Source organism: Centruroides vittatus, unplaced genomic scaffold, assembly GCF_030686945.1.
Source record: "Centruroides vittatus isolate TY-2023 unplaced genomic scaffold, ASM3068694v2 contig_824, whole genome shotgun sequence".
Taxonomy (NCBI): Eukaryota; Metazoa; Arthropoda; class Arachnida; order Scorpiones; family Buthidae; genus Centruroides; species Centruroides vittatus.
Window position 1 is genome coordinate 498501 of NW_027122537.1, and position 27982 is coordinate 526482.

Genomic DNA, 27982 nt, shown 5'->3' on the forward strand with positions numbered 1-27982 from the left:
ATTCAGATGCTTGTATTCGTCTTAAAATGATGAACTATAAGCCAGATTTGACTAAATTGACGTCACAAGTTCAGCATCGGGAGCCATTGATATCAAAGAGAAAAAGTTCATTCAGTTATGTTTGTTTTTATAATAATTAGAATTTTAATTTTTATGTTTAAAGTTTAAAGCGTATTGTAATTATTTTTCCAATAAAAGTTATCTTATTATTCACCAAAAAAGACTGTTTTAAAATGAAAATACCACTGACCCAAAACGTCTTAATACACACATTTTTGGTTGATTTTGACCCACAGCCCAAAAAAGGTTGCCAACCCCTATAATAAACCAACATGATTCATTTTAAATCTTATTAACTTAATTCAGCCTATACAATGTTTTTTAATGCTTGCTGTTCCAATCATAACAATAAAATCTTTTAAATATTGCTATTACAGTAGTGTCGTTTATCCGAAAGCCAGTTAACCAAAAGCTTTCCAGTCAGACTGTGTCGTGCTGAATCGAACGTTTTTGATACTAGATTTACTTCTAAAGTATAATTTTTATGTTTTTATATTCTTCAATATATTTTGTTTGTACAAAATAAAGAAATAATTTTTAACGATACAATAGCCTAGATTATTATTATTAAAAATTTTCATTAGGCTTAAAATCGACGAAAATTTAACATGAAGCGACACAAAACAAAGAATAATTTCAACATCGGATAGGTTAATATATTTTTTCGTACATAATCGGTTATCTGAACAACCCCAGTGCCCAATTTATTCGGATAAACGACGCTCTAATGTACTTGTATTTGCAACTGTACTCCAGGCTAGAAAAATGTAATTCTAAATTTTTTTCAACAAAACAAATTTTTATTTTTTTAAGAATCATATGTCAGGTTCTTATATTTTTAGAATTATTGTATATTTTTCAAAATAAAGATTGGCAATATTAAATTTTAATAGAAGTGCATAAAACTGCTGAAAGTAGACACTCAAAATTATGTCCAATTACAAATATATTTAATTTTATTAAATTATTAAAAGCAATTTTTGTGATGGTGCTAATATGTAGTTTAAAATTCAACTGTATATCATAGTTTTAAAATATTGATTCATTTTCTTAAGCATAAACAAGTGATTTAAAATAATCAATTTTAATTTCTGATAAATTTATTTTAGACTGACTGGTATGGTGTTTTGGGAAGCATTCACGTAATGCTTTTTTCTGAATATATGAAACTACGCAAAAACAAAAATGGAGATTGGGAAATTTGTAGCAAATTCAAAAGGTAGGAACTTGCTTTATGTAAATTTGAGGTGGTTTTTTATTTTTTTCAAATATGTGAGTTTTTTTTTTTTAGATATTGGCAATCAGACTTTTGGCAAAGTCTGTTTCATACTTTTCTAAATATTCCCAGCTGTAGTGAAATTCCAGACATTACACCCTTCATTAACCAACTGAACAAAAAACTTAAAGAACCAATCCAAATAAATGCTCTGAAGACTAAGGCTAAAGAACTGTGTGACATCTTTTTATTATAAATATTTACAGAATATCATTGTAACTGAACTCTTCCTTCAATTTTCTTCTGAATTTCTTCTGACTGTACTTGTTCTAATGTAAGAAGTGAGATACCCAATTGATCTTCCTATTTTAGAGAGAGAAAATAATTTGCATCTAACAGAAGATTTTTTTTCAGATAAAAACTTTAATATATATTAATAATCACCCTTGAAAATGTTTGTGCCATCTGTCTCAAGAAACGTTTTGAGATCTGTACTGTTTCTTCAATGGAAAGATTGCACACAGAATCTTTAATGTGTTCTTGAATCCATCGTGGTAATTTTCCTCTTTTATCAATTCTCGAAAACCTCTGTAAAAAATTTTACAGTATTAATAAAGTACTATTTTGACTTAAATCGAGTGCAAATTATTTACCTTATCGGCAAAACACATTATGCCATAATCAGTTTTTCCTCTCAGAGCTCTGCCAACACATTGAGCTGCATGTCTCATTGCATCAAAAGTTAAAAAATCACTCTCTCTTATTTGAAATTGATCCCTCAAATATTCTAATCTAGCCTTGAAGAAAAGATTACATAAAATAAATTTTTATAAAATTAAACAGTATTAATATAAATTTTACCTTGAGAATCCTACTCTGTGTATAAACAAATGGGATGCCAAACATTAATACTGCTCTGCCTAAATGATGATCTGGTTAAAAAAAATTATTTATTTTAGTACAATCATATCTTCATATTTTGATTAAAATATATTTTAGTAGTTATGGGAAGCTTCAGCATATTAAAATCATATATGATGAATCTGTCTGGTTAAGCCAATGATCTTAAGTAATAATTGTCAAATATAGTCAAACTCTTATAACAAGCCTTACAGAAAGAGCAGTGATACAACTGCTTTGGGGCACTCCATGGGTGGCAAGATTTGTAGCTACACCACTGATAAAAATTAAGGGATAGGTTTCACTAATTAATTCAAATCAAGTTTACATTTATAACTATTAACTAACTGAAATCAAGCATATTATTTTTATCTACAAATCTTAAAATTGATGTTTTCTTTATGAGGAAAAAAAAGGTTAATACTGTCGAAGATGACAAAAGAAAACTTTCTAGGTGGTGTTAAAAATGTCAAATTTGCAGATAATTTCTACTTTTTTTGTAAATCAAGACATCTTTCTCAGTAGAGAGTACAGTAATTTTACAATCGTAGTGATGGGCGATTACCTAAAAAATATGAAAATTGATTACATAAATCTTTAGGATATGATAATTAATTACCACACCTTTTAATAACAATAGTGTTTATTAAGTCAGTAAAACATTATTTTTAATAATACTTGTTAACAAAAAGACACACACTGGTTTCACATTTTTATAAAACATTTATTAATTTGTAATTGCAAATTTACACAATATTACAAAAACTATATCATTAAACTCAAAGCTACTCATAATAGCAATGTTTCTCAACTCTTTTTGGATGCAATGCACATCGTTTCTTTGTAATATTTCCAACTTTTGAAAAAAGACGTTCTGCAGGTACTAAGGTTGCTGGAATGACTAAATATGTAATAGCCAGTTTCGCAAGGTGATAATTGAAATGCACAAACATTGACTGCCATGTACCAAGAGGATCAACATTGTGTGGTATAGTTGCAGCTTCTAAGTAAGTTTTAAATGTAGTACAAAAACCTTCTTTAGACTTTATGGGATCTCTGATTTTCCTATGTGACCATAGACTATTCTCATCTGTGCTTTTAATGGTTTCACTTAAGGTTTCCACACAGTCTACTTCATATTAAATTTGCTAGGATAAATAGTTATTGATGAAAGAAATTTCATTTGCAGTACATATTTTGTTTTTGAAATCTGAATTCTTAAATCTGGGATCAAACACTGTAGAAACACTATAACATATTCTTTTCTATACCATCAACTCATTTGTCAATATTATTGAAACAGGCCTTTTTTAGATTTTTCCAATTTTTGTGATGAGGATGCCTCCAGAGCTTTTGCAATGAGGCCAACAACAAGAATAACTTTACAAACTGTTGTGTACTTCTCACCCATCAGTTCAATGGTTGCCAAGTAATATGGCTTCAAAACTTTGAAGCATTCTTCCAAGATTTCCATCTCACTTTTAACAAGCATATTGGGAGCATCTTTTAGTTTCTGTAGCACAATGGCAACTGCATTTTTAATTTTCAAAAATCGATCCAGCATATCATATACTGAGTTCCATCTGGTGAGAACACTGATTTTCAGTTTCAAAGGGGAAGTTTCTCCTGAAGATAGTTGTTCGTTGTGCTGTGATGAAAAAATGAAATAGTGGCTTTTGCTTTGTTTAGCAATTCATTAAATTCTGGTACATCAGCCTTTGAATCCTGCATTGCGGGATTTAAAGAGTGGGCAAAGCATTTAAGGTGTTTATCTTTTCTAACGAAAAGGTCTACTGCTTTGCAAATGTTTGCTGCATTATCGGTAACAACTGCAATTATGTGAAGTCCCAAAAACGGGTTGACATTAATCATTTATATTAGAAAATTGTTAAAATGAATGTAGAAAATTGTCCATTGTTAAAGGAGACAAAAACCGATCGAAGATTGGATTAGACGTGTTAGTCATTTGAAACCGTGACGCCAAAAAAAGGAAAAGATGTCAAAAGGCAAAAAGGGCCTAATGTAAAATAAAACGCTTTAATTGTAATAATTAAAGGTGGTAGACGAGTGTCCGCCAGTAGAGATGGACCTTTGACAAGTCGCTTGTATACGAAATATTAATCATTAAAATTTGGAAAAAGGGAAAGGTTAATAATGAAAAGGAACATCATGTCGAATCATTAAATTTCAAAAATATCTCTGACCAGACAACGAGGAAAATATGAGCACAGGTTTCAAAGTTCCATCAATTCTTTCCATCCTGAATTATCGGAGGGTGTCAAGTAGATTCGTCGAAGCAGATCTTTCTCATGACTCATACAGAGGTTGTTTTTCGCTTAGAGACAAGCGAGGGACCAATTGAGAAGCGGGAAAGAGGGGGCGTGGAGCCAATCAACATGAACAATACAAAAAGGGGGAGATTGTTCTTCTTGCTCTGCAATTACATCAGAGGACTTTTTTCCGAGAGGTTTCAAGAGAGACAAGAGGTGTTCCAAGATGTCCATCGAAAAGTCCGACGAGTCGTTTCACCTGCCGCTGCCACAGACCCTACTATCAAGCAGCAATAGGAAACACGTCGACACAAAAACGTTCATCTGTGTAAAGAACTGTGCATAGTGTGAGTTGTTTTGTGTTTATTTAAACGGGTTTCTTTGTAAGACACTTGTCGTCCTTGTCTCCTCCCCCACACCTACACGCGAACGACCCTAGACCATCCTGTCACGGCATTAATGATTCCCCCTAGAAGTCGGCAAACTTACAATTATTTTGTGCTTTTCAATCCCAACAGTTGAACAGGTTTCTTCTAGGCACTTGCACAAATATTCAGCTGTATGACTTGCTTCTAAATGTTTAAGTCCAATTATTGCACTTATACAAACATAATCTTCCAAGATATAAACATACAACAGATTCCTTTAATGTAAGATAAATCTTACTCTGGGATAAAAAAAGTTTTCATAGCTGTTCTTGGCAGAACTGAAACTTCAAATCTATTTTATTTCAAACCGTTTTCCTGTCTATTACTCAAATATGTGGATTTACCATCTCCATTCACAATATCAGCAGGTAGATTTATAATGAATGAAACAAGTCCATTTATAAAGATGATCTGTTTGTCATTTTTGTTCTTATCACCTGCTTCTGAAAATAATCAGTAGATTAAGTATTTGATTATATCAATGATTAATTTTTAAAAAACCACTTAATTTATGAATTTTATTTTATTCAATTACTACGACCTGCTAACACAATATAATGTTAGGGTTCTTGCCACCATGTGGCAAGACAAATCAAGTAAGTTAACATTATTCAATAAAATAAAATAATCGAAAAATGTAAAAAGGTACATTCAATAAACCACAATTACTTTTGAAATGTTCATAAAAGTTTGACTTTAACTTACCACTGTAAGATGAAATCCAGGAAAACGAATCGATGACACTTATTTGTGACGACTGTGAAGAGGTAGAAGCAGCACTGTTAGGCCTACTCTTACCTTCCACTTCCACGTGGTCAGATTGACTATGTGAGGTAGTAGAACGATTATCAACTTCCACCTTCTTGCGAAAAATATGTCCATGATAATTTTTCAAATGTGTCGCAAAATCGGTTGTGTTTCCACACACTTTTAAACGTTTTTTGCAGATTGTGCATTCTGCAAAATCCATTCCAATGTTTTTTTTAAAATAATGCCAGACTTCTGACTTCTTCCTAGTCACCACTGCCATGTTTGTTTAATCTTCTTCATCATCATCATCTCGCACTCTCGTGACTCAATATACCGTATTTTACGGACTATAAGACGCACCTGAATTTTGGAGGCAATTTTTCGAAGAAAAAAGTGCGTCTTATAGTCCGTAAAATACGGTATCAGCCCACTCCTGAGCTCTGACTGGCAGGACAAATTTGTTTATTCGATTAGTATTTCTATTCAATTCGTTATAATCGCCCAGCACTAGTCAGAAGCTAATCCAGAAAGAGGAGGACAGTCTCCTAAATGAAAGTTGTGATAAATAGGCCTGTAATCTATGCAGGCCTATATTCTTAGCTACACTCACTGTGAGAATTATGACTGAATTGATCAGACTAATTTGTATTGGCCTGATATAGTGACATCACTATTGTTAGCTGAATTGAAATAGGTTTTTATATAAAACAAATTTCTGTTATAGTAAATTAATTTAATTATTTACTTCTTCAAATATTACATGATTATAAATGCATATTATATTAAAAATGATGGCAAAAAACCCTAAATTTGCTTAAGTCCAAATTAAAATTTTTTCCTAATTTTTTTTAGTTATATCAGTAATATCATATGAAGTTTCAAGTCTCACTTCGATCCAGAAATTTAGTGGAATCTGACTTGAAATCACAATTAAAACAAAATTTCCAGTTTTCCAGGTGGTTGGGCACCCATACTATATTTGGATAATGAATAACCTAGTAGAACTTAAATTTATCTTTCAATCACAAGCAGATAATACTCATATTTCTGTTGTAACCAACAGTTAGTCATCAAATAAGAAAGTGCAATGAATTGACCTTGGAAAGACCTAATGGGGTTTTTAGAACACACAGTATATTGTTACATTTTATGAATTTATGAGATTGTATAAAGCTTAATGCTTCATCTGTAGGTATCATGAACAAATTTCTAGTGAATTTAAACTAAATGTAGTTACAAGAAAATTATTACTTACCAAAATCAACTCCTTCAGAAACTTTACCTCTTGCTACAGATAATAAGACTGCACCTCTTCCATTTTCACATGCCTAAACAAAAATAAAAATATTAACATTATTTCTTACAATTTAATATTATGTAAACACAAGCAATTCAAAAACATAATTTCATTCTAATCTTAAGTAAAAGAGGATAGGAATCTAATAGATTTCCAATCAACCAGTGTAATTCAGATTATATATTGAAGATTTTGATTTTCTCCAAGTCTTATTTATTTTTTTTACAATTTCCAATAAAATATATTTGTTATAATAATAAATAACAATGATCATTCTTAAAATTTCAAAAATTATACTTTATACAGTGGAACTTCGCTTAATGAGCATAATTCATTCCAGAATCGTGCTCGTAATGTAAAATACTCATTAAGTGAAACAATTTTTCCCATAAAAATTAATGTAAAATACGATGCGTTCCAAGCCGGAAAAAACAATACTCAAATGTTTTATGTATAATGTTTGTTCAAAGAAAATTATACAATATACTTTGTTAAGGAGCATGAATCATCATCATCAGTTTTTTTTTTTTTTTTAGAGTGGAATGAACCAACCTGAAATGCAAATTTGATTTGCAGAAAAGAAAAAAAATTTATAAATATTACAATTGTAATTATCAATTAAATCAGTTTCATGAATTCCTTTTTTCTGCAATATTTAGGCTGTTTAACTTAATGTAAATTTGTGTTCAAACTTCTAATGACTTAAAATTATGCATAGAGTAAATTTATGATACATAAAAAATAAAACTTATGATGAAAAATGCTTAATTGACTAAAAATAATGTATTTATTTTTGTATGTATGTATGTGTGTGTGTATATGTATATATATATATATATACATATCAAAATATTGTGTGTGTGTGTATCTTCCCATTCTATATATCATAAATCATAAATTTTCTTAAAATGTATCATATTCATTTTATGTAAATTTTGAACATGCCATAAATTTTCTCTGTATAATCCACAGGTTATTTGCATTTTAAAGTAGGTTCATATTATCTGTCAATTTTAAATTGCAATTATGAATTAATCTAAAAGCCATTTCCTTTTATACTTTTTAAGGGTGTCCTTAAAGGATATTTCATTTGCTGTGTTACACGCATTCATTTGCCATCACGATGTTTCTGGAAACCACTGAAGACATGTGCAAGTATGCCACACCTTTAGTTTCCTTCCATTTTTTTCTACATTAATTGATATTATTGGATATATTGAAAGCTCATAAAAATTTCCAATAATTCCATCCTTTCTATATGATGACACTCAACAGTTTATTTACAGCAGAAGACAACTATCAATTTTAGCAAATATTAACTCTTAATCATTGTAAAGAAATAAGTGATTGACCCTTCAACTCATTTTATTGGATATTGTAGAGTTAATATGCATCTTTCTTATTGCCATTACAGTAGAGAGTCGTTTATCCGAACGCTTTCCAGTCGGACTGTGTCATGCTGAATCAAACTTTTTTGATACTAGATTTACTTCTAAAGTATAATTTTTATGTTTTTATTTATTTTGTTTGTACAAAATAAAGAAATAATTTTTAACGATACAATAGCCTCGATTATTATTATAAAAATTTTCGTTAGGTTTAAAATCTACGAAAATTCAACACGAAGCGACACGCAACGGAGAAAAATTTCAACATCGGACAGGTTAATATATTTTTTCATACATAATCGGTTATCCGAAAAATTAGTTATCCAAACAACCCCAGTCCCCAATTGATTTGATTCGGATAAATGACTCTCTACTGTATCATCATTGTTGATTTTACTAAGTTTATTTACCACTTATTTATACTCTATATCTGAAATGGCACTCATTTCTGTCAACAACAACACTGGCAGCATTTCTAACTAACAAACACTCATGCTTGAAGAGCTACCTGAGATTAAGATAAAATATCCATGTTGAAAAAAAAAATTAAATGGAAAAACATTTTAAGTTTATTTTAGCAATTATTATTAATATTAAAAATTTATGGTTTTTCCAATAAAAGATGAACTTTTCAAGGTTATTTTTGATGATCAATTACCATATAAAAAAAAGCTCATCTTCAGTTGAAATGATTATCGTGATGATGATGATTGATTCTTAATATAGTTTAGGTAGTTCTGTCTCAAATATTCAATTATTTAATTTCACTTACAACCATTTTATAATTAGATTTACAGTGAATGGAAATAAAATGAAGGAAATGAGGAAAAAACAGGATGTCTGAGAAGATGCATTCTAAACTGCATACAAGCAATTACAAAAAAAAATATGTATAGTCTATCAAGAAATATATATATTTTTTTTTGTAAATGTGAATTTGTCCTAGCAATTTTTTTTAAAATATAATTTGCATTTACAAAGTTGCTTGTATACATGCCATTATTATTATTATTTTCATGTTACCAATTTTCTGTGAATTATGTGCAGGAAGTTATAGTATTTTCTCTACCTAATTGCATAATGCAATATATGGATAAACTCTTAAAATTGTGAAAAGAAACTAGACGATTGACTTTAATATATATAATTTTAACATTTACTGTGCTGGTCCAGTTGACCTAGTTCCTTACCTGTATGCCGACTGATTTGAGCAATTTGACAGTATCTTCTACTAAAAATAAAAAAACAATTGACTAAAGCTAGGTAAAAAGTAAAAACAGTTTCTGATATTGGAAACATTTATCTGTACAATACTCAATTTTGATGTGTGTGGGCTTTATTTTTATGTATTATGCTTTAATGTTGTTTGGACTTGTTTTAGAGATAATGTGAAAAAAATTAAAAACTGCAATATAGCTTTAAAATTTGTACTATATATTTTATACATAAAAATACATCATTATTATGAATAAATTCATCGATGTACTGTATCAATATTATTAGTAGACTTTTTTCTAACTAGCTTTTTTTTTTTTTTTTTTAATTCAGTTGGTTCAGCAAATGTACGTAAGATGGCATTAGCACTATCAGAAATATAGGAATTCAACTTTTATATTAATAATACCGGTAACTAAAAAGTATATATGTAATATCATATAAGCTATACAGGTTTAAAATAATAACAAAGTTACGTGGCTTATTCGTATTTTTTCAATCTCAGTTAGGCCTAAATCATAATCTTGACATTTTCGTCAGATAAATCTATATAATCGGCACTATATTTGTTGATTTTTTATTAATGAATTCAAACAATAGTTAAGTTTAGATACGGCACATTAACATACTAACTTATATATAAAAAATAAAACAACTCTATATTTGCGTGCAAAATATGGCGACAAAAATCAGACAATGATCGTAATTGGATAAAATTGCTGATATTTCAAGTTTCTGACTAAATAGTGTCCACTATTTATTAACAGACACATTAAAATACACAAAGAAATTGTATTTTCATTGCTGAAAACGTATTATGTTTTGAAGCTAGAAATTACAGGATATATCAAAAGACGTAACATTATGTTTCTAGCATGGTAAGTGTTAATAGTGTCACTTGTATCTGGGCAAACACAATGCCAAAAATATTCTAAAAGTTAAAATAAAGACCAGTATAACTTTTAAACATTATACAATCGAGCCCACATAACTTGACACATTTCCACTTCCCCTTGGGGTGTTGACTTATCTGATATGACAACTAAAACAAACTTGAAAAAAAACCCACAAAACTACAATTAGGAAAATACAGTAGTGCTTTATACAGTACATGCAATGTATCTCTCTGATCATCATCACTGGCACTAAAGTTGGTTTCTACTACAAGTACCTCAGTGATTGGCCCTGAAACAAAAAGATTCAATGAACATCTTTGAAATCTTTGTATGGCAACTTTCTCCAGCATTTTCAAGAGAGCCGTGACAACGACCCAAGAAAAAGTTTCTTAATTTCCTCTTTTTCCTTCAGAATTCCTTGCCAACATTGTTCTTGGAAGGTTTTCTTGTTTTGCAAATTTGGCTTGCAAAGTTTTATTACATTCAAATTCAGATACAAGTTTGTATTTTTCCTTCAGCATAAGTATTGTTAGGTTTCGGATACTCATTTCTAACAGAAATGTGAAAACTTGCTACAAATAATGCAAAATCAGATTCTGCTGTGATGTTAAGCTGTGTGTGAACTCATTTTTTTCAGGAGGGGAGTCAACTTATCAGATGTCTAAATGAGTGTGGGACAGAAAAAATATGTTGATTTATCCAGTGGTGACAAGTTAAAAACTCTGGCTTACTCAAAACTGTTTAACATTAATTCCTATGTATGTCAGCTGGGACCACAGAAAAGTGACTACTTAACCGAAAGTGTCTAGTTATACCTATGATGACTTATGTGGACTCGACTGTAATAGATTTTTATTAATTATTAAATAACAAAACAAAGATAACTTACTTTTACATAATTTAATAAAGCAAGACTTGTTTCTGCAGAATCTTGGGTTTCAACAAATAATAGTTTGCGTTTCTGAATATTATCAATAATGCCCTAAAAACAATAATAGTTCAAAAATTTGTAGCTTATTAAGCATAGTTTATTATTTAATAATCACTTACCTGTTCATACCAAGATGCAATAACATTTTCCATATATAAATAACTTGTAAAAAAACAAACAATGCCATCTGGTACAATTGCAGTCATTTCAAGTAAAAGATTTCCATAATTTCGGATAACAGCTGGAAAGAATTCATTGAGATTTTAAATCCAAGTTTTAACTGTAAACATTTTCATTTAATTCATTTGATTGTTAATAAATGAATTACAGAGTTACACACAAGTCCATGAAACATTTTCTGTACAGTCACAATGGACAATGTTCTTGCATATTACAAAACAGAAAATGACTTTTCACATGTGCTTAGTACCATATTTATACTATTACCTCATAGTATAGCAACAAATCACAGCAATTATGTGCACATACTTTTCCTGAAAAACTTTGGACCCTTTACCTTTATCTCAATGTTAAAAAATATAGTATCTGTTGTGTAGTTTATGAATAATAAATTTTTAAAATGTTTCAGAGAATTATGAATAATCCTGTACATAAAATAAATTTTGTATAAAAATAGTGAATAACACTTAGTGAAGGCAATGTTGTAGTTTAACAACTTTTTCAAATGTAATATACTTGTATTTGTAAAGAAACATTTTTTCTTGTGTTCATTTAAAAGAAATCTTCATATCTTACTTTATTAAAATGTAAACTGATTTAGACAAAAACAATTTTAAGTATGTTGTTTTGCTCTTAATTTTCAGAAGTATTCCCCAATGACACAAGTATTAACTATCTAAGAAATTTGCTAAAATTTTAAAATATGAACACTTTGGGCTTTAAGATGTTTCTTATTTTAATGAAAACAATGACAAAGTGTATAATGAAATAGCCAAATTATAGCCCGATCTTTCAGGTGATTGTTGGTTAATTAAATGATTGATATAAAGTAATTTGTCACTAGAGGTAGATGTTAGGCACCATCTCTTAACTAAATTAATAATTATAATTTTAATAAATTATTAAATTTTAGAATCTGGAATAAAAGAACTGACCTGGAGTGGGGCTTGAACCCGCAATCTCCACTTGCCATGTGGTGCGCTTACCAGTTGCGCCACCCGGACCCCGAGCAAGTCTTTGCTTCCAGAGGTATATTAATTTAGATATAACCTTAAATGGTTAAAGATGGCATATTGCCCGATCTTTCAGGCAATTGTTGGTTATTTCATTCTTTTCATTACCAAACTTCAAAAGCATAAATAATTTTATTTACAGTCAATTGATACAACCATGACTATATTATAAACACAAATGACAATGTAATTTCTTAACACCTAGCTTCTCTTGACACCATTACTAAACAATCATTTACTTCAATTAACATTCTATATGTCAAATATTTTAATTTAATTTAAAATAATTATATATTACAGTTTTTACTTTTTCTAATTCTTATATTTTTGTTCCTGCTAATCTAACTATGCAAATAAAGCCATCTGTGTAAAGTCAGTTTGTAAGCAAATTTGGGTTATGTAAAAAGCATTTGTGATTTTTAACTCACTGTTGGATGAGTTTATAATTGTATTTCCTTTGTCTAAACTTATCCCAGTATCTTTAAAAACAAGATAAAGTCTTTGTGCTCTGCATTTCACACATTCATTTGCCATAGAGATTTTTGCCAATACCATCATAGACACACATATATACATGTAGTGTTTCTTATTTTCCAGTCTTTTGCTTGTCCCAGGATATAATTACTTTTAAGATATAAAATAAATCTTAAAATTGAATGATATAATTATTTTTCATTTTTAAGTAACTTAATACATCCTGCAACCTCCAAAATATCAGGTCAGTCCATAAGTCCATGCACATTTTTATGAGCTTGAGAAAAATCGTGTTTTGCTGTTAAAAATGTCAGTCTAATGTGATAATTTTTACACTGAAGTGTTAAATTGGATCTCATTCATATAATGCTGTTCAGAATTGTGAACATTTCAGTTGTTTATTTTCGTTAAAATGGAAGTAACTGATGAATATAAAAGACATGTTTTATACTTTTTATTTTTAAGTGGTGAGAATGCTACAAATGCAGCCAAAAAAATAAATACTGTACATAATCAAATTGTAATTAGTGCAAGGACTGCGCAGAAGTGGTTTGAAAGATTTAGAAACAATGATTTTAGTGTGGAGGATAAGGCTCGTACTGGAAGACCCGTTGACTTTGATGATGATGCTCTCTCTGCACTAGTTGAAGCAGAACCATCTTTAACAGTTTATGAAATTGTGGAACATTTAAATTCATCCCATGGAACTGTTCATAGACACCTACAACAAATCGGAAAAGTTTCAAAGCTAGGAAAATGGATACCACATGAACTGTCAATAGCTAACCGACAACAACGTGTAAACATTTGCACGTCTCTTTTATCCCGTATTGCTTTAGAACCTTTTCTTGGTAGGCTGGTTACTGGAGACGAAAAATGGATCCTCTATAATAATGTGACAAGAAAAAAACAATGGATGGATCGCAACAAGCAGCCAAAACCGACTGCAAAAGGTGGGTTGCATCCAAAAAAAATTCTTTTGTCTGTTTGGTGGGATATTTCAGGTGTAATTCACTTTGAGCTGTTAGAACCTAATCAAACAATTACAGCTCAAATGTATTGTGAGCAATTAGAGCGTTTAAATGAAAAATTGAAAAAAAATCGACTGTTGTTAGTGAACAGAAAGCAGGTTCTCTTGCAGCATAACAATACCAGACCACATGCTGCAAAAATAACTGTACAGAAACTTGAAAGCTACAACTGGAAAATTTTACCTCATCCACCATATTTGCCAGATATTACTCCCAGTGATTATCATCTTTTTTGCAGTTTGCAGAATTTTTTTAAAGGGAAAACTTTTGAGGATGAGAACAATGTAAAAAAGGCTATTTCTGAATATTTTGATTCAAAACCGAAATCATTTTACGGAGACGGGATTAAAAAGCTACCATCAAGATGGCAAGAAATTGTACAAAATAATGGTGAATACATTATAGATTGAAATAAAATTTAATTAAAATTTTTTGCTGCTTTTTTTGTAGATAAAAATATGCATGAACTTATGGACTGACCTGATAATAATAATAAGTCTGTGTAAAATATACAGGGTGTTTCACAATGTTTTGACGATTTCAAAGTTGAATAACTTGCATTAAAACCGATATACAGCGACAGTGGTGCCCTCTATTAGTAGTGCAGACTGTCAACTTTCATCTCATATAGGTTACTACGCAGTATCATGGCGTACTGGTCAAAGCAACATCATGTGTTCTCCATAGAGTGCTATTTTCACGTCTGTGAATCTGTTGTGTGCGTGCAACATGAATTTTGTAAACATTTTAAGATTCAGCCACGATATCCAATTCCTGCTCGTAGAACAATATTGAATTAGGTAAAAAAAACTTTCGTGAAACTGCCAGTGCATTGAATCGAAAGTCAACCGGCTGTAGGAAGATCGTATGAACTCGCAATATCATCGAACGTGTGCGCAGCAGTTTACATACAAGCCCACATCATTCCTTAAGAAAATATGCCCAAATGCTGAAAATTTCGCCAGCATCCACTCGTTGCATATTAAAGGTATGATCTGCATTATCATCCTTACAAATTAGCCATGACAAAAAAGTTAGACCCTGGAGATTATCCAAAAAGAAAAAGATTCGCTGAGGAGATTCTCAATAAAATCAAGAATAAAGAAATTGATCCTAATAAAATTTTGATGACTGACGAGGCACACTTCCATTTAACTGGTGCAGTGAATAAACAAAGTTATCACGACTAACAAAAAAAAAAAAAAAAAAAAACTTATTGTGTGAGGGGAAACCAAACATGTTCATTATGTTCTTACTTTTATTTTTGTTTAGTTAAGAATGACTAATTCACACTTCTGACTGAAAAAAAATTTTAAACTAAGCTTACCACATGTGGTCTGTCATGTAGGATACCATTAACTTGGGGTAATGTCACTTTTGGACAGAAGAGAATTTTAAATAATTGATAACCATTGCTGAACCATATTTGTTCATTATTAAATATTTAATACATTGTTATCAGAACTAGAGCTGCTGTCAGCAAGAAATGAATGAAAATAGGTTTGACAGAGAATGTAAATGAAACAGGTGATAAATATGTATGCCTGCCACCCATCATTTATGTGATTGTGGGGTATTATAGTGTTCTAAAGATGAATATTATTCATCTCTATAGATTTACAGAAAATTCTGGGAAGTGATATGTATATGTTACCACTAAAGCTCGAAAGCCATTAATGTGTACATTACCTAGCTAATCTCCAGATTAACTAGGGTGATCAGTTAACATGCAGAATCAAGAGTTTTCCACATTTTATCTAGGTAATCTGCACATTAAAGCCTTCCGTATCGTTAAAGTTCAAAAGTTTGTTTCTCTCGTTTCCTTTCCCTACTCCTTCCCTCTCTCCCTCCACTTTTAATTTTGTTTCACCAGTGTCTTGTCGTCGCCGGTTGTTTTTATTTCTCATAATTTGTGTTGGCTGCCAGTGCGTAGCATAGCTAATTCAGTTTTCACATTCATTTCTGCTTGTTAGTGCGTGAATTTGTGCTGCGATTTTTTTTTAAAGTAGATAAATTTAACTCCTAGTATGCAAGCAAGCACCAAATTGGTGAGTAAAATGAAAAAAAATTCTTTGCAAACCTCTTTAATGAAGATTCAAAATATAATAGTGTTTTAATGACAAAACGAAAGTATGATTCCATAATTGAAAATGTAAAATGAATAAAAGTTTCCAAGAAGAAAGAATCATCTCAAGATTATCAAATAATTCAAAGGTATGATGTGTTGACTGTACAAGGCTGTGAAAAACTCATTGAGCCATTGTGAGATGCACAAGAAAGTGTGAAAAAGTTTGTCCATGCTGAAGAATTGTTTGACATATTGTATTTGACTCATTTGTCAATTGGCCACAATAGAAGAGAGAGAATGATCAAGAAATTAAAAACATAACCCAAGCCCAAATAAAAATGTTTTTGGATTTATGCAAACCTTGTCAACAAAAACAAAAAAGTGCGAAAAAAGGGCTTGTTGTAAAGCCGATTATTTCATCGCATTTCAATGGCAGATGCCAGGTGGATCTCATCAATTACCAATCTCAACCAGATGGAAAGTTTAAGTTTCTTCTCATATACCAAGACTACTTAACAAAATCTGTCGTATTAAAGCCGCTCACATCAAAACAGGCGGATGAAGTAGCCTATAACTTGCTTGATATTTTTCTCTTTTGGTGCTCCAAGTATTTTGCATTCTGATAATGGATGTGAACTTTGTAATAAAATCTTAGTATGTGTAGCACAGGTGTAGCCAGAAATCAAAATGGTTAATGGCAAACCTAGACACAGCCAAAGTCAAGGAAGTGTAGAACAAGCAAATCAAGACATTGAAAACATGCTAACTACTTGGATGACTGATAACCAAACTAACAAGTGGAGAGAGGGCATACGATTTGTACAATTCACAAAGAATTGTGCCTATCATTCTGCAATTAAAAGAAGTCCACACAAAGCCATGTTCGGTTGTCTTCTTCTAATATACCACAAAGTGTATTACATTCAATAAATACTGAAGAAGATCTTGAAAAATTAGAAGATTCACAAGAGACTGTGATTATAAGATCACAGTCAAATCTTACTCAAGAGGACATTCTGTTATCCCCTGCTTCTACAGAATCACCTATAGAAATACAAGAATTTATTGATAGTAATCTTAAACTGCCTTCTACACCGTTGATTGAGGATACAGTTATGAAGAATATTCAGTTACCCTGCACCTCCAAGGAATCACCTCTGCATGTTGAAGAAGTCATCAATGAGTTACCCTCAACTTCAGCAGAATAGTCATCACAGTTTCGTACAGAGCCTATAAAAAGGACTATACAAGACATGGTCTGTATTGTTTGCTCAAAAGCAGCATCAAGTGCTCACAAGTGTAAATCATGTGATATGTTTGTTCACGTAGTTTGTGGTGAAATAGATCCTAAAGAGGAAGGGTATGATAAGAATGTATTGTGCAACATCTGTAAAAAGAATATTGATCAGAAAATACAGTGTGATGAAGCCAAGAAATGTTTAGAAAAGCAAGCAAAGAAAACGTTAGCAGTTTCTAATGCAAAGTTCCCAAATGTCGATGAAGGTGTCACTGTGAGAATTAAAGTACCCGGAGAAGACAGAGCAAAAACTGATGCATGCTCAATTTTAGCTGCGGTTCTTAGTAAAGCAGAGGATGGCTTTTATAAACTTGGTACTAAAATGGGTATTTTAAAGCAATTGTATGCAAAATCTGAATTCAGTTTTTGCAAAGAGAGATTTTTAATGAAAGATGATGTCCCTGCTGTAGAAATATCTTTTTGTCAACCAGCAATAAAACAATCCCTTGGTACTGGGCAGGGTTTCAGAAAATGTGACTGCAAATCTAAATGTACCACAAATAGGTGTGCATGTTGCAAAAACCAATTGCTATGTAATTCAAAGTGTCACCAATCTTTAGATTGAACTAATAAGTAAGCACAATTTTATCACATGTTTTGCAAATTCATTTCCCTAATTGTAATAATATTTTAAACCATTTGATTTTTTGTATTACTGTTTTTTAATTGATTGATGATTGATTCTATCAACTAATTTGTTGATTGTTTGATTGTATTAACTTGATTCTTTAGATATTGAAAATTAAATAAACAACATTATGTTAATTTAAACGTACAGAAATGTTGCTGTTGTTCCAGCAAAGATCTTATTTTCACTTTATCGAGTACCTAGTAGGTAATTTGAGAAATGGAACAATTTTCGAAACTTTAACGGATCACCCTAGTTAATCTGGAGATTAGCTAGGTAATGTACACATTAATGGCTTTCGAGCTTTAGCGGTAACATATAAATTATTTAACTTTGACATATCACTTTATGTAACAGATTATTAATTAATTGTAATGTTGTACCTCCAAGCTATGAGCAATAAATTTGATTTGATTTTGTTATCATTATACAATAAAACAGAAATGAAATTAAGCAATAAATATATATATATGGGATGGATCTTCTATACAAAGGTAAGTTAAGGTTTTCAAAAGCCATTTTGCAGGTGTGAGATATACAGTGGTTAGGTTATGTGAAGGTTTCCTTTCCATTCTAGCAATTTTGCAGTGTATAAAACACTGAATATGTAAAACATAGTAAGCTTAGTTCTACTGACCTATATCTTCTCTTGTTTCAAACTTTGTTGTTATAGCAACTTGGTCATTTCCTTTACTGACAATCTAAACAAAAAGATTACAGTAAGTGATTTTAATCCATTCTATATTAAAAATAATTTTTCAATTTTTTATATTAACAACAATTTATATTAAAAGAAATTTATCCAAATTAAACAAACATAAGTTACATTTTACTGTAAAAATAATTTTAATTAATATAAATCATATTAAATATCATAATTTATAATAAAGATCTTCGAAACCTTAATGTGATTATAATATATATCAGAGGCTCCAAAGGTCTCTAGTGACTCCCAAGGAGCCAGTCAATTTATCTGAGGAAGGTGATAGATTTGTTCACTGACCTCTAATAATTTATCTTTATTATATTTAAAAATGTAACAATATATCATAATAATATATGTTTAAATTTTAGTAAAGTAAAATATATAATTTTGAATTTTGATGTTTAATAATAATTTTTTTATTGATTACTATTTGATTTTTTTATTTCATTCTATTTGTAATTTATCATTATAACAAGGAATCAACAAATTAAATCTGACTATGGAATGAAATTAATACAAACATAAAGTCGGGAACCTAATTTATATGAACAGGCATTTGATATTTGAAATACATTTTAAAAAATTTCACAAAATCCATGCCAATTTAATTATACAGGGTGCAGTGTGGGAACTTCCTTATTTGAAACACGTGCCACACAGCGGCCGTTACTCCTTGGAGAGTAGGATTGAGCGCATTTGAAAAAGTGGGGCCTAATGTTTTTTGTACGGTTAGTTTAGTAATGATCATGCAGTGGACGAGAGAGGAGCGTGCATTCGCCGTGGCGACTTACTTTTCCAACGGCCGTTCGGTCATTGCAACCCAGCATGCATTCAGGAAACAGTTTAATATTGCACCTGCAGGTCGTGTTCCTGATCAAAAATCGATTGTTCAGTGGGTGGACATGTTTATGGATACTGGTAGTGTGCAGAAAAAGAAACCAGGACATTCAAGAACCACCAGGACACCAGAAAACATTGAGAGAGTAAAGCCTGAACTCCACATTACCAGAATCCGTGACGTAATCGTAAAACTGAAAGCCAAACTGACAAAACTTTCAGTTTTGGAAGGTTCAGTTGGGCAGAAACAAGACTGAAAGCAAAGTTAAAAATTATTTAACTTTTCCGTTTTCGTTCCATGCTTCTGTCGTACTGCAACCAATAAAAATGTGAGGATTTGTGACGCAAAGTCACGTGCATTTATCATGTGAAGTTTGATTGTCATAAAGACAGAAAGTGTAGCAAAAAGGATGAGGAAACAAATAGATTTGGAATTATTCATTGAAGAAGTCAGAAAATACGACAAAAAATGTAAATAATTCAAAGATTATTAACATTAAAATTGTTAATAAATGCAGAGAAAGCAAGGCAAAATCTGTAGAGTCGTCCATGTTTGACTCTATGACAATTACAAAACTGATCAACAGATGGCACAGTTCCACGTAACGTGCTAGTGGAGTCAAGATAAAACAAAAACAAAACTGAAACGAAAACTCTGTATGTTTGAATTCTGTTTCTGAGTTTCTGTTTTCAGGTAATGTGGAGTCCAGGCTTAAGGCTGGCAATTTTGAAATCCCCTAAGCGATCTGCACGCAAACATGCAGCTGTGCTTAGAATTTCTGATTGCACAAAGAGACAAATTCTTCACGAAGACCTGAGATTTCATCCATACAAACTGGCAGTGGTGCAACAACTTAATCCACGCAATTTTCTTTCATGAAAAAATGCATGTGAAGCCTTGATCAAAAACCTACCTCATGACGCCCTTGTGTTCTTCAGCGACGAGGCATATTTTCATGTCAGGATACGTGAATAAACAAAACATGCAATATTCAAGTGGCATAAACCCCGAGAACTTCATGAGCAGCCCCTGCATACAGAACATGTGACTGTTTGGTGTGCATTATCCAAAATTGGCATTGGTTTTTTAAAGAGAACAATAGGGCAATTATGGTCACTTCTGAACATTATGTCCAGATGATTGAGGAGTTTCTTCTTCCCAAACTTGAAGAAATGGATGTGAGAGATGTGTGGTTCCAACAAGATGGTGCCATGGCTCACATGACACGATCATCAACTCTCTTGCGCAAACACTTCCTTGAATGTCTTATCTGTTTGAGGGGCAATCTTCAGTGGCCAGCACACTCGCCAGATTTAGCCCCCTGCGAGTTTTTCTTATGGGGATATCTTAAATCCTTGGTGTATACCAATCGTCCAAAGACCCTAGGTGAGCTAAAGAACAATATTCATGCTGCTATTGCAAACATAGATACAGACACAGACATGCTGAACAAAGTGGACCAAAACTTCCAATTTCAACTCTCCAAATGTATTGACCAAAACGGAGGCCACCTTCAAGATATCATTTTCAAAACCTAATGAAATAAAACTTTAAATGTACCTCTATGTAAAGAAAACAGAATTAAATTGATATCTCCAGTACTTTTTGTTTTATGATCTTTAAAATAAGGAAGTTCCCACACCACACCCTATATATATATATATATATATATATATTGCATCCTTATTTTTTATTTATATAAACATTTAAGAGGAACTTAGCTTTGTTAATTTATTCTTTCCTCTATAAAAATTTTAAAATTTTTTTTGTTGTAAAAAGAGTCATGATAAAAATCAAAAATATGACTTCTAGAAACAAGCTTTAAAAGCTTTTTATAAAATTGATCCTATTTCTTAAAGATTCTGAAAAAAAATTTAAGTTTTTAAGGAACTGAAAAAGCAAACTATCTGCCTTAAATGAAACAGATACAGTAGAGCGTCGATAAGTGAAACCAATTGGGGACTGGGGTCCTTCCAGTTAATGATTTGTTCCAGTTTCCGACTTTGTACACGAGGACGGTAGAACCCTCGGAAACTTACATAAAAGGTACTTTGCTGCGACGATCGATGACATGCTGGCAAGAGAGCTTGACTCAGAGTGCAGTAGGTAGGCCAACCTATGCCTTCATGCCTGATGTTGGCCTTACTCCAGTGAGTTTGTGTTGGTATACGACGCAAATACTGACCGGACACGGGAGGTTTCCCCATTTCAAGTCCAATTCGGACAAGGACATGGTAGCTGCTCCTGTGGGTGTCCTCGCGGAGACGCGAGACACTATGTGCTTGACTGTCCTCTAACTGAGGACTTCCGCCTAGGGGCCGACCAGGCCAACTGGAGTATGCCCCCTGAACAAGTGCTTAGAACGCTTGCAGCTAGTAAAGGAAACCTAAAGAGACTAAAGGAATTGATGGCTAAAGTAATAGATCTACTTGATCTGTAGTGCCCAGCAACCACACTGGGCGGGGTGTTTTCTTCCTGTAGGGAGAAGAGCCCCCCCATGTCTGAATGTCTGTACGAAATACAATACTATGTGCTAATACATGACAGAGCAAGCTAAAATGCGGCGCAAGCTGCATATATACACACAAAAGTTATGCCAAAGTTAGAGCGTTGGGCCTAAAGGAACGAATGGGAGCCCGAAAGAAGTACCTGGTGGCCCAACTAAAAGAGTCAAAGACTACCTTACAGTACGAGACCAAAGCCTATGATTAAGGCATAGTCTCTTTATACCCTGTAATGCCAATAGGCGAGGCAGGGCAAGAGTTTGCTTTATGAGGTCCGACTTTGTACGAAAAAATACATTAACCTGTCCGATGTTCAAATTTTTCTCCGTTGCGTATTGCTTCCTGTTGAATTTTTCTCCGTTGCGTGTCGCTTCATGTTGAATTTTCGTCGATTTTAAGCCTAACGAAAATTTTTATAATAATCATCAAGGCTATCGTATCGTTAAAAATTATTTCTGCATTTTGTACAAACAAAATAAATATATTAAAGAATATAAAAAACATGAAAATTATACTTTAGAAGTAAATTTAGTATCAAAAACGTTCGATTCAGCACGACACAGTCCGACTGAAAATCGTTCCACTTTCCGGCCATTCCACTTATCGACGCTCTACTGTATAAGATTAGAATTTTAATTATTATTGATAAAGAAAAAAAATAAAAACAAAGAACAGCTTTTGTCAATAAAATACAAATTATAAACATTAATAAAAATATTGTTTACGTAATCATTACGAAACTCAATAAATTTGTAAAGCCAAACAATTACCAGATTACATCAGGCTACCTTTCTCATGATTATATTTAATTAATTACTAAATAATTTGTCACTAGAGGGAAATGTTAGGCACCATCTCTTATTAAATTTAATAATTAATTAAATTAATATTTATTAAATAATTTAGAACATTCTGGAAGAAAGAAAAGAATCAGTCTGGAGTGGGACTCAACCTGTAACTCCCACTCACCATGCAGATGCGTTGCCAGTTATGTTACCCAAGCCTAGAAAAGGAGATCGGATTGCAGGCTTGGGTAGCATAACTGGCAAGTTCGAGTCCTGCTCCAGACCAATTCTTTTCTTCCATAATGTTCTAAATTATTTAATAAAAATTAATTTAATTATAATTACTAAATTTAATAAGAGATTGTGCCTAATGCCTCCCTCTAGTGACAAATTATTTAGTAATTAATTAAATATAATTGCAAAAAAGGTAGTCCAATGTAATACGATAATTGTTTGGCTTTAAAAATATTGATAATTGCTGATGACAAGATACCCAATTTAACATTTTATCCATACAAAATTTATAATAATTTTAATAATTATTGAATTCTAACTTGAAACCGAAACTAGTTTGATTAATTATTAGCTATATTCTAACTTGGATAATTAAGTTTTTAATTATTTGAAAATTATATATATTGTATATTAATAAAGTTGAAATATTTTCTTAATAAATTACCAGTGGGCATATGCAAGGTCGAGCTAACGTCATAGTAAAAGAGGCCATAATTACTGGTCTAAAGTCCAGTATTTTTGGATACATGTCTAGTGGTGACAATGTCTAAATATTAAAAAAAAAAAAAATTATTAATAATGCATTAAAAACTTTTATATAATTGAAAACAGAATCTACTTACACCTGAAGTAATTACCACAGATTGAAATCTATCAAAGACTGGTTTGATTGCAATAGATGCATCCATACAGCTAAAATATAATATTGGATTTGGTACCATTGGTGCTTTGTCCTCAAATGGCTCAATAATTATTGTAAAACCTTAGATGTATAAATAAAGTAAATTTGCTTATCAGTTTTTCAAAATATAATGCAAAATTTTATTTCATTAAAGAATTAATAGGACAAAATTTCATTTTCAATAAACATCATCAAATAAAAGTTTTGATTCATCTATATAATTAAAAATGTAAATCTTCATTTGTTCAAAATCTTAAATCTTGGAAAGTTCTTAACTGATTGCTTTGAAATTTTGACACAACATTGCATTCAAATATGCATGTGTTTTTATATTATATAGATGTCGAAATTCCCCTCATGGGGAAGAGGGACAAAATTAAGGCTTACCATGAAGAACTCTGCTTCTATTATAATATTTTAGATGCAGTTTTTTGTGTTTTTGATTGCGTTTTAATAAGGTACGTCAAGAGAATGTACACCAGGGATGGGCAACCTGCGGCCCTCGGGCCACATGCGGCCTGCGTCGCATAAAATATGAATAAATATATCAATTTCCCAGCTTAAGAAAGTATGCAGAAAAAATTAAAACATTATTTTCTACAACTTATGTATGTGAATAGTTTTTCCCACAATGAATTTAGTAAAAGTTAAAACAAGAAACCGGCTAACAGACATATCAAAACTAATTTAAAACTAGCAGTGATGAATATTTAACCAAATATTTCCAATATATTACGTTTACATTAGTTCCAGAAGCTAAATTAAGTATACCTATGCTAATTTATAATTATATATGAATAAATAATTGTGATTTAACAATATTTTTTTTCTCTTTTCTTTTGTATGCTGCCCACATCAGTTCAAAAGTCTTAAAATGTGGCCCTTACATAGAAAAAGGTTGCCCATCCCTGATGTACACTAAGAAATTTTTTGAAATTCTTCCCACAGGGAAGAGGGACAGGATTAAGGCTGACTGTGAAGAACTCAGCTTCTATTATACTATTTTAGATGCAATTTTTGCATTTTAATAGGGTACATCAAGAGAATGTACACTAAGAAGGGATTTTTCAAAATTTCCCCATGGAGAGTATTATACATTTATAATAGATACATTTTGAGCCACAGCAAGTAATTTTTATATTTATTGAAGGTTATTGTATATCAATAAATATTCACTATTAGAAAAGAAATGTAAATGTTTAATTTTATTTATAAATACAGTGAAACCTCCATTAACGGACACTCCCAAATAGCAGACACCTCTGCTTAATGAACATTTTTATAATCCCCAGACCCTTCAAATAGGACATCTATAATATTTACCTCTAAATAGCAGATACTCTAAATAATGGATGCCATCATCCATAAGCTATCTTACAAAGACACATTCCAGAATATTGAAGGCAGGACTATAATTAATCACGTACAAAATATTTTAAAACTAAAACAAAGAATCAGTTCAAATACTCTTTCAGAGGATGAATTTTGACTGTAGGCATCAAATAAAGAGTGGCTTAAAATAAGAATGGGGAGGAGGTCAGGTTGTAAAAAGCCAAACAATATTCATTATCTGTTAAAGAAGACTAATCTGGTTAAATTGTCAATCGCCATTTATTGTCATACATTAATGTTATCGTTAAACTTCTGTCTTATTGTTAGAATTAAGCTTATGATACCAAAAAACTATAAGCGTTTTCAAAGTTATTCATTTATTTGACAAGAACCGTAGTGCAGTAGTAACAAAAAGAAAGTGTTGTCTTAACACTCTTAAAACTTGTCTTTATTTGATGAAAGTTCAAAGATCATGTTACGAAGGTGATTTGCCGACTACTTTAAAGTGCATTCATGACGTCATTTATGATCTTAACAGCTTTGTGGTGGCTAAAGTAATTTTTAATAAATCATTTATTGAAAAAAGCAAAAATGTTCAAAAAATTACACCTACTCAATAACTACAAAGTAGACAAATCACTATATCAATTTTTATTAGTCACTTAGATCAGCATTCTTCAACCTTTTCACTCCTGCAGACCAGCAAAAATAGGAATAATATTTTGCAGACTGGCAGAAGGCTAAAGATGAATTTTCTTAGACTTAAAACTGCTTAGACACAGGTCTGTTGTAACTGGCCATAACTGTGTATTGCAATGGTGTTGCTAGACTTCTCACGTCAATCATTTGCTCTTGACTTGCATGCACGGCCACACTGTTAATTTAATCTAATAATTTCATTAAAATTTTGATTTATAATAAACTTTATTTAAGTCTGACCCTAATGGAGATATGCATGACCTCCTTTATTTTCCCACTGCTTGGACTTTTAATCACCAAAATTTAATAACATCAATTCCCCTAATACACAAACCTCTCTGCAAAATTTCAGAAAATTTTGACAAAAATCACAGGAGTTATTAAGCTTAAAAGAGGGTGAATAAAATCATGCCCACACACGCTAACATCCATATATACAAAAAACACCCTCCAAATTTTTTTGCATTTCTTGGCATTTCAAGGCCTTCTGAGTCCAAAAAATTGGGGTCATTTTTTTTTTGACTGATTGCCATACTTTCCCTCTGTTATATATAACAGCCAGTAAAGTAAAAATAAATAATAACTGTTTATATTAATTACAAGTTTAAAATCTTATTTCGTTATTACAAAATTTCCTGTCAGTCTGTGAAATTTTCCCAGACCAGCAGGAAATTTCTGCAAACCAGTGCTGGTCCGTGGATCCAAGAACACTGGCTTAGGTCATAAATGACGTTATAAATTCCAGAATACTGAATACATTTCTTACCCTTGAAGTGGCTAGCAAATCGCCTTCATAACTCAACATTCAAACTCTCATCACCTAAACAGAACTTTGTCCACCCTTCTGTTCATAATAACAGTTTCATTTTTCACAAATTAATAATTAATCAATGTTTACATTTTGTTGTAATTTTTATGTTTCATTTAATTAAACATAAAATCTGTTTGATATTTAGAATTCAATTAAAATGTGATTTTTACAGCTGAAAAGGTAAATAGTATACTGTATATATATTTTAATTATATATGCCACATATACTTTTGATATTTTCATATTCCTAATGCAAATTTGATGTTTTCATAATCCATCAGATTCTTCACTTAATAATGACCAAGTTAAAATATAATATGACTGCTGGCACGTACCTCCGAATAGCGGACAAACTTCTCAGTCCCAATGACGTCTGCTATTTGGAGGTTATACTGTATATTATGTTAGTTTTTCCAAGTAGAACCATAATATTAGTGTAATGTAAGTAGAAATATAATATCAAACTTGAAATTTTATTAAGATGCATTATAATGGTATTATTATTGAAAATGATACCAATTTGTGAACAATTTGAGAAAAATAAAATTATATTTAACTTTAAACATTAAAGAGAAAATGCATTCCATTTATTCTTTTCTTTATATATTGTTCCTCTTTTTTCTTATTAACCCTTTCCCGGCCAGGGTACCGATTCATCGTTACCTTGTTAAAAATTAATTTTTATAAAATTTATCGACAACAGATGTCAGCACTTGATGGTATCCTCTTGTTTATCGTCTTTTTCACATATTTTTGTCCAGGTGGTGTTTTGTCAATGTAAAAAATTTTAATTATCGATGTTTTTTCCTTAATTTTTCATTTTCTGATAATTTTTTATTTCATTTTTAGCATATTCATGCAATAATATTACTATAATAGATTCATTAATGCTATAATAAGTTTATTCACCTATAATATGTTAATGCATCATAAATATTCAAGTTATGACCTTCAGTTCCGATATTTTATATATTTTTTTAATTTTTAATTTTTAATTATTTTTTAAATCTAAAATATCAGCAAATGTTACATCTATTGCTACTGGTAATCATATGTTTATTACGAAAATAAATAATCTTGTTTGATATAAAATGAATAAAGTATATTAGTTCATTATATTAGTTGAAAGCAGAATAAAGTTCAGATTTCAAACAAATGTTTGATATAATGTGTGATTATTTCACAACGAATAAACGTACATGCATAAATGTTATATCAAATTGTACAGAACAATATTGTACGTCGTATTGGCTCAGTGTCAATAAGAATGAAGTAACCAGACAATGTTAATTTTGACAAATAGTAACAAATTTTCAAGTATGAATGTCAGTTATCATATATATTTTTTT

At 31.1% G+C, this 27982-nt stretch overlaps 2 protein-coding genes across 2 annotated transcripts in view; one reads left to right on the forward strand and one right to left on the reverse strand.

Moving 5' to 3' along the window:
- Positions 1-1910, forward strand: part of LOC136982402 (mitotic checkpoint serine/threonine-protein kinase BUB1-like) — a 101655-nt gene extending 99745 nt beyond the window's left edge. The window contains exons 26-27 of the mRNA XM_067278894.1: positions 1170-1279; positions 1352-1910. Of these exons, the coding sequence (XP_067134995.1) occupies positions 1170-1279; positions 1352-1532 (291 nt within the window). The 3' untranslated portion in view covers positions 1533-1910. The remainder of the gene's footprint in view (positions 1-1169; positions 1280-1351) is intronic.
- The window catches only part of Xpd (general transcription and DNA repair factor IIH helicase subunit Xpd), a 78563-nt gene continuing 52087 nt past the window's right edge, over positions 1507-27982 (reverse strand). The window contains exons 15-24 of the mRNA XM_067278852.1: positions 23733-23872; positions 23555-23656; positions 18680-18743; positions 11471-11592; positions 11310-11402; positions 6880-6952; positions 2138-2208; positions 1930-2073; positions 1721-1864; positions 1507-1639 (exon numbers count right to left, since the gene is read on the reverse strand). Coding sequence (XP_067134953.1) covers positions 1547-1639; positions 1721-1864; positions 1930-2073; positions 2138-2208; positions 6880-6952; positions 11310-11402; positions 11471-11592; positions 18680-18743; positions 23555-23656; positions 23733-23872 — 1046 coding nt within the window. The 3' untranslated portion in view covers positions 1507-1546. The remainder of the gene's footprint in view (positions 1640-1720; positions 1865-1929; positions 2074-2137; positions 2209-6879; positions 6953-11309; positions 11403-11470; positions 11593-18679; positions 18744-23554; positions 23657-23732; positions 23873-27982) is intronic.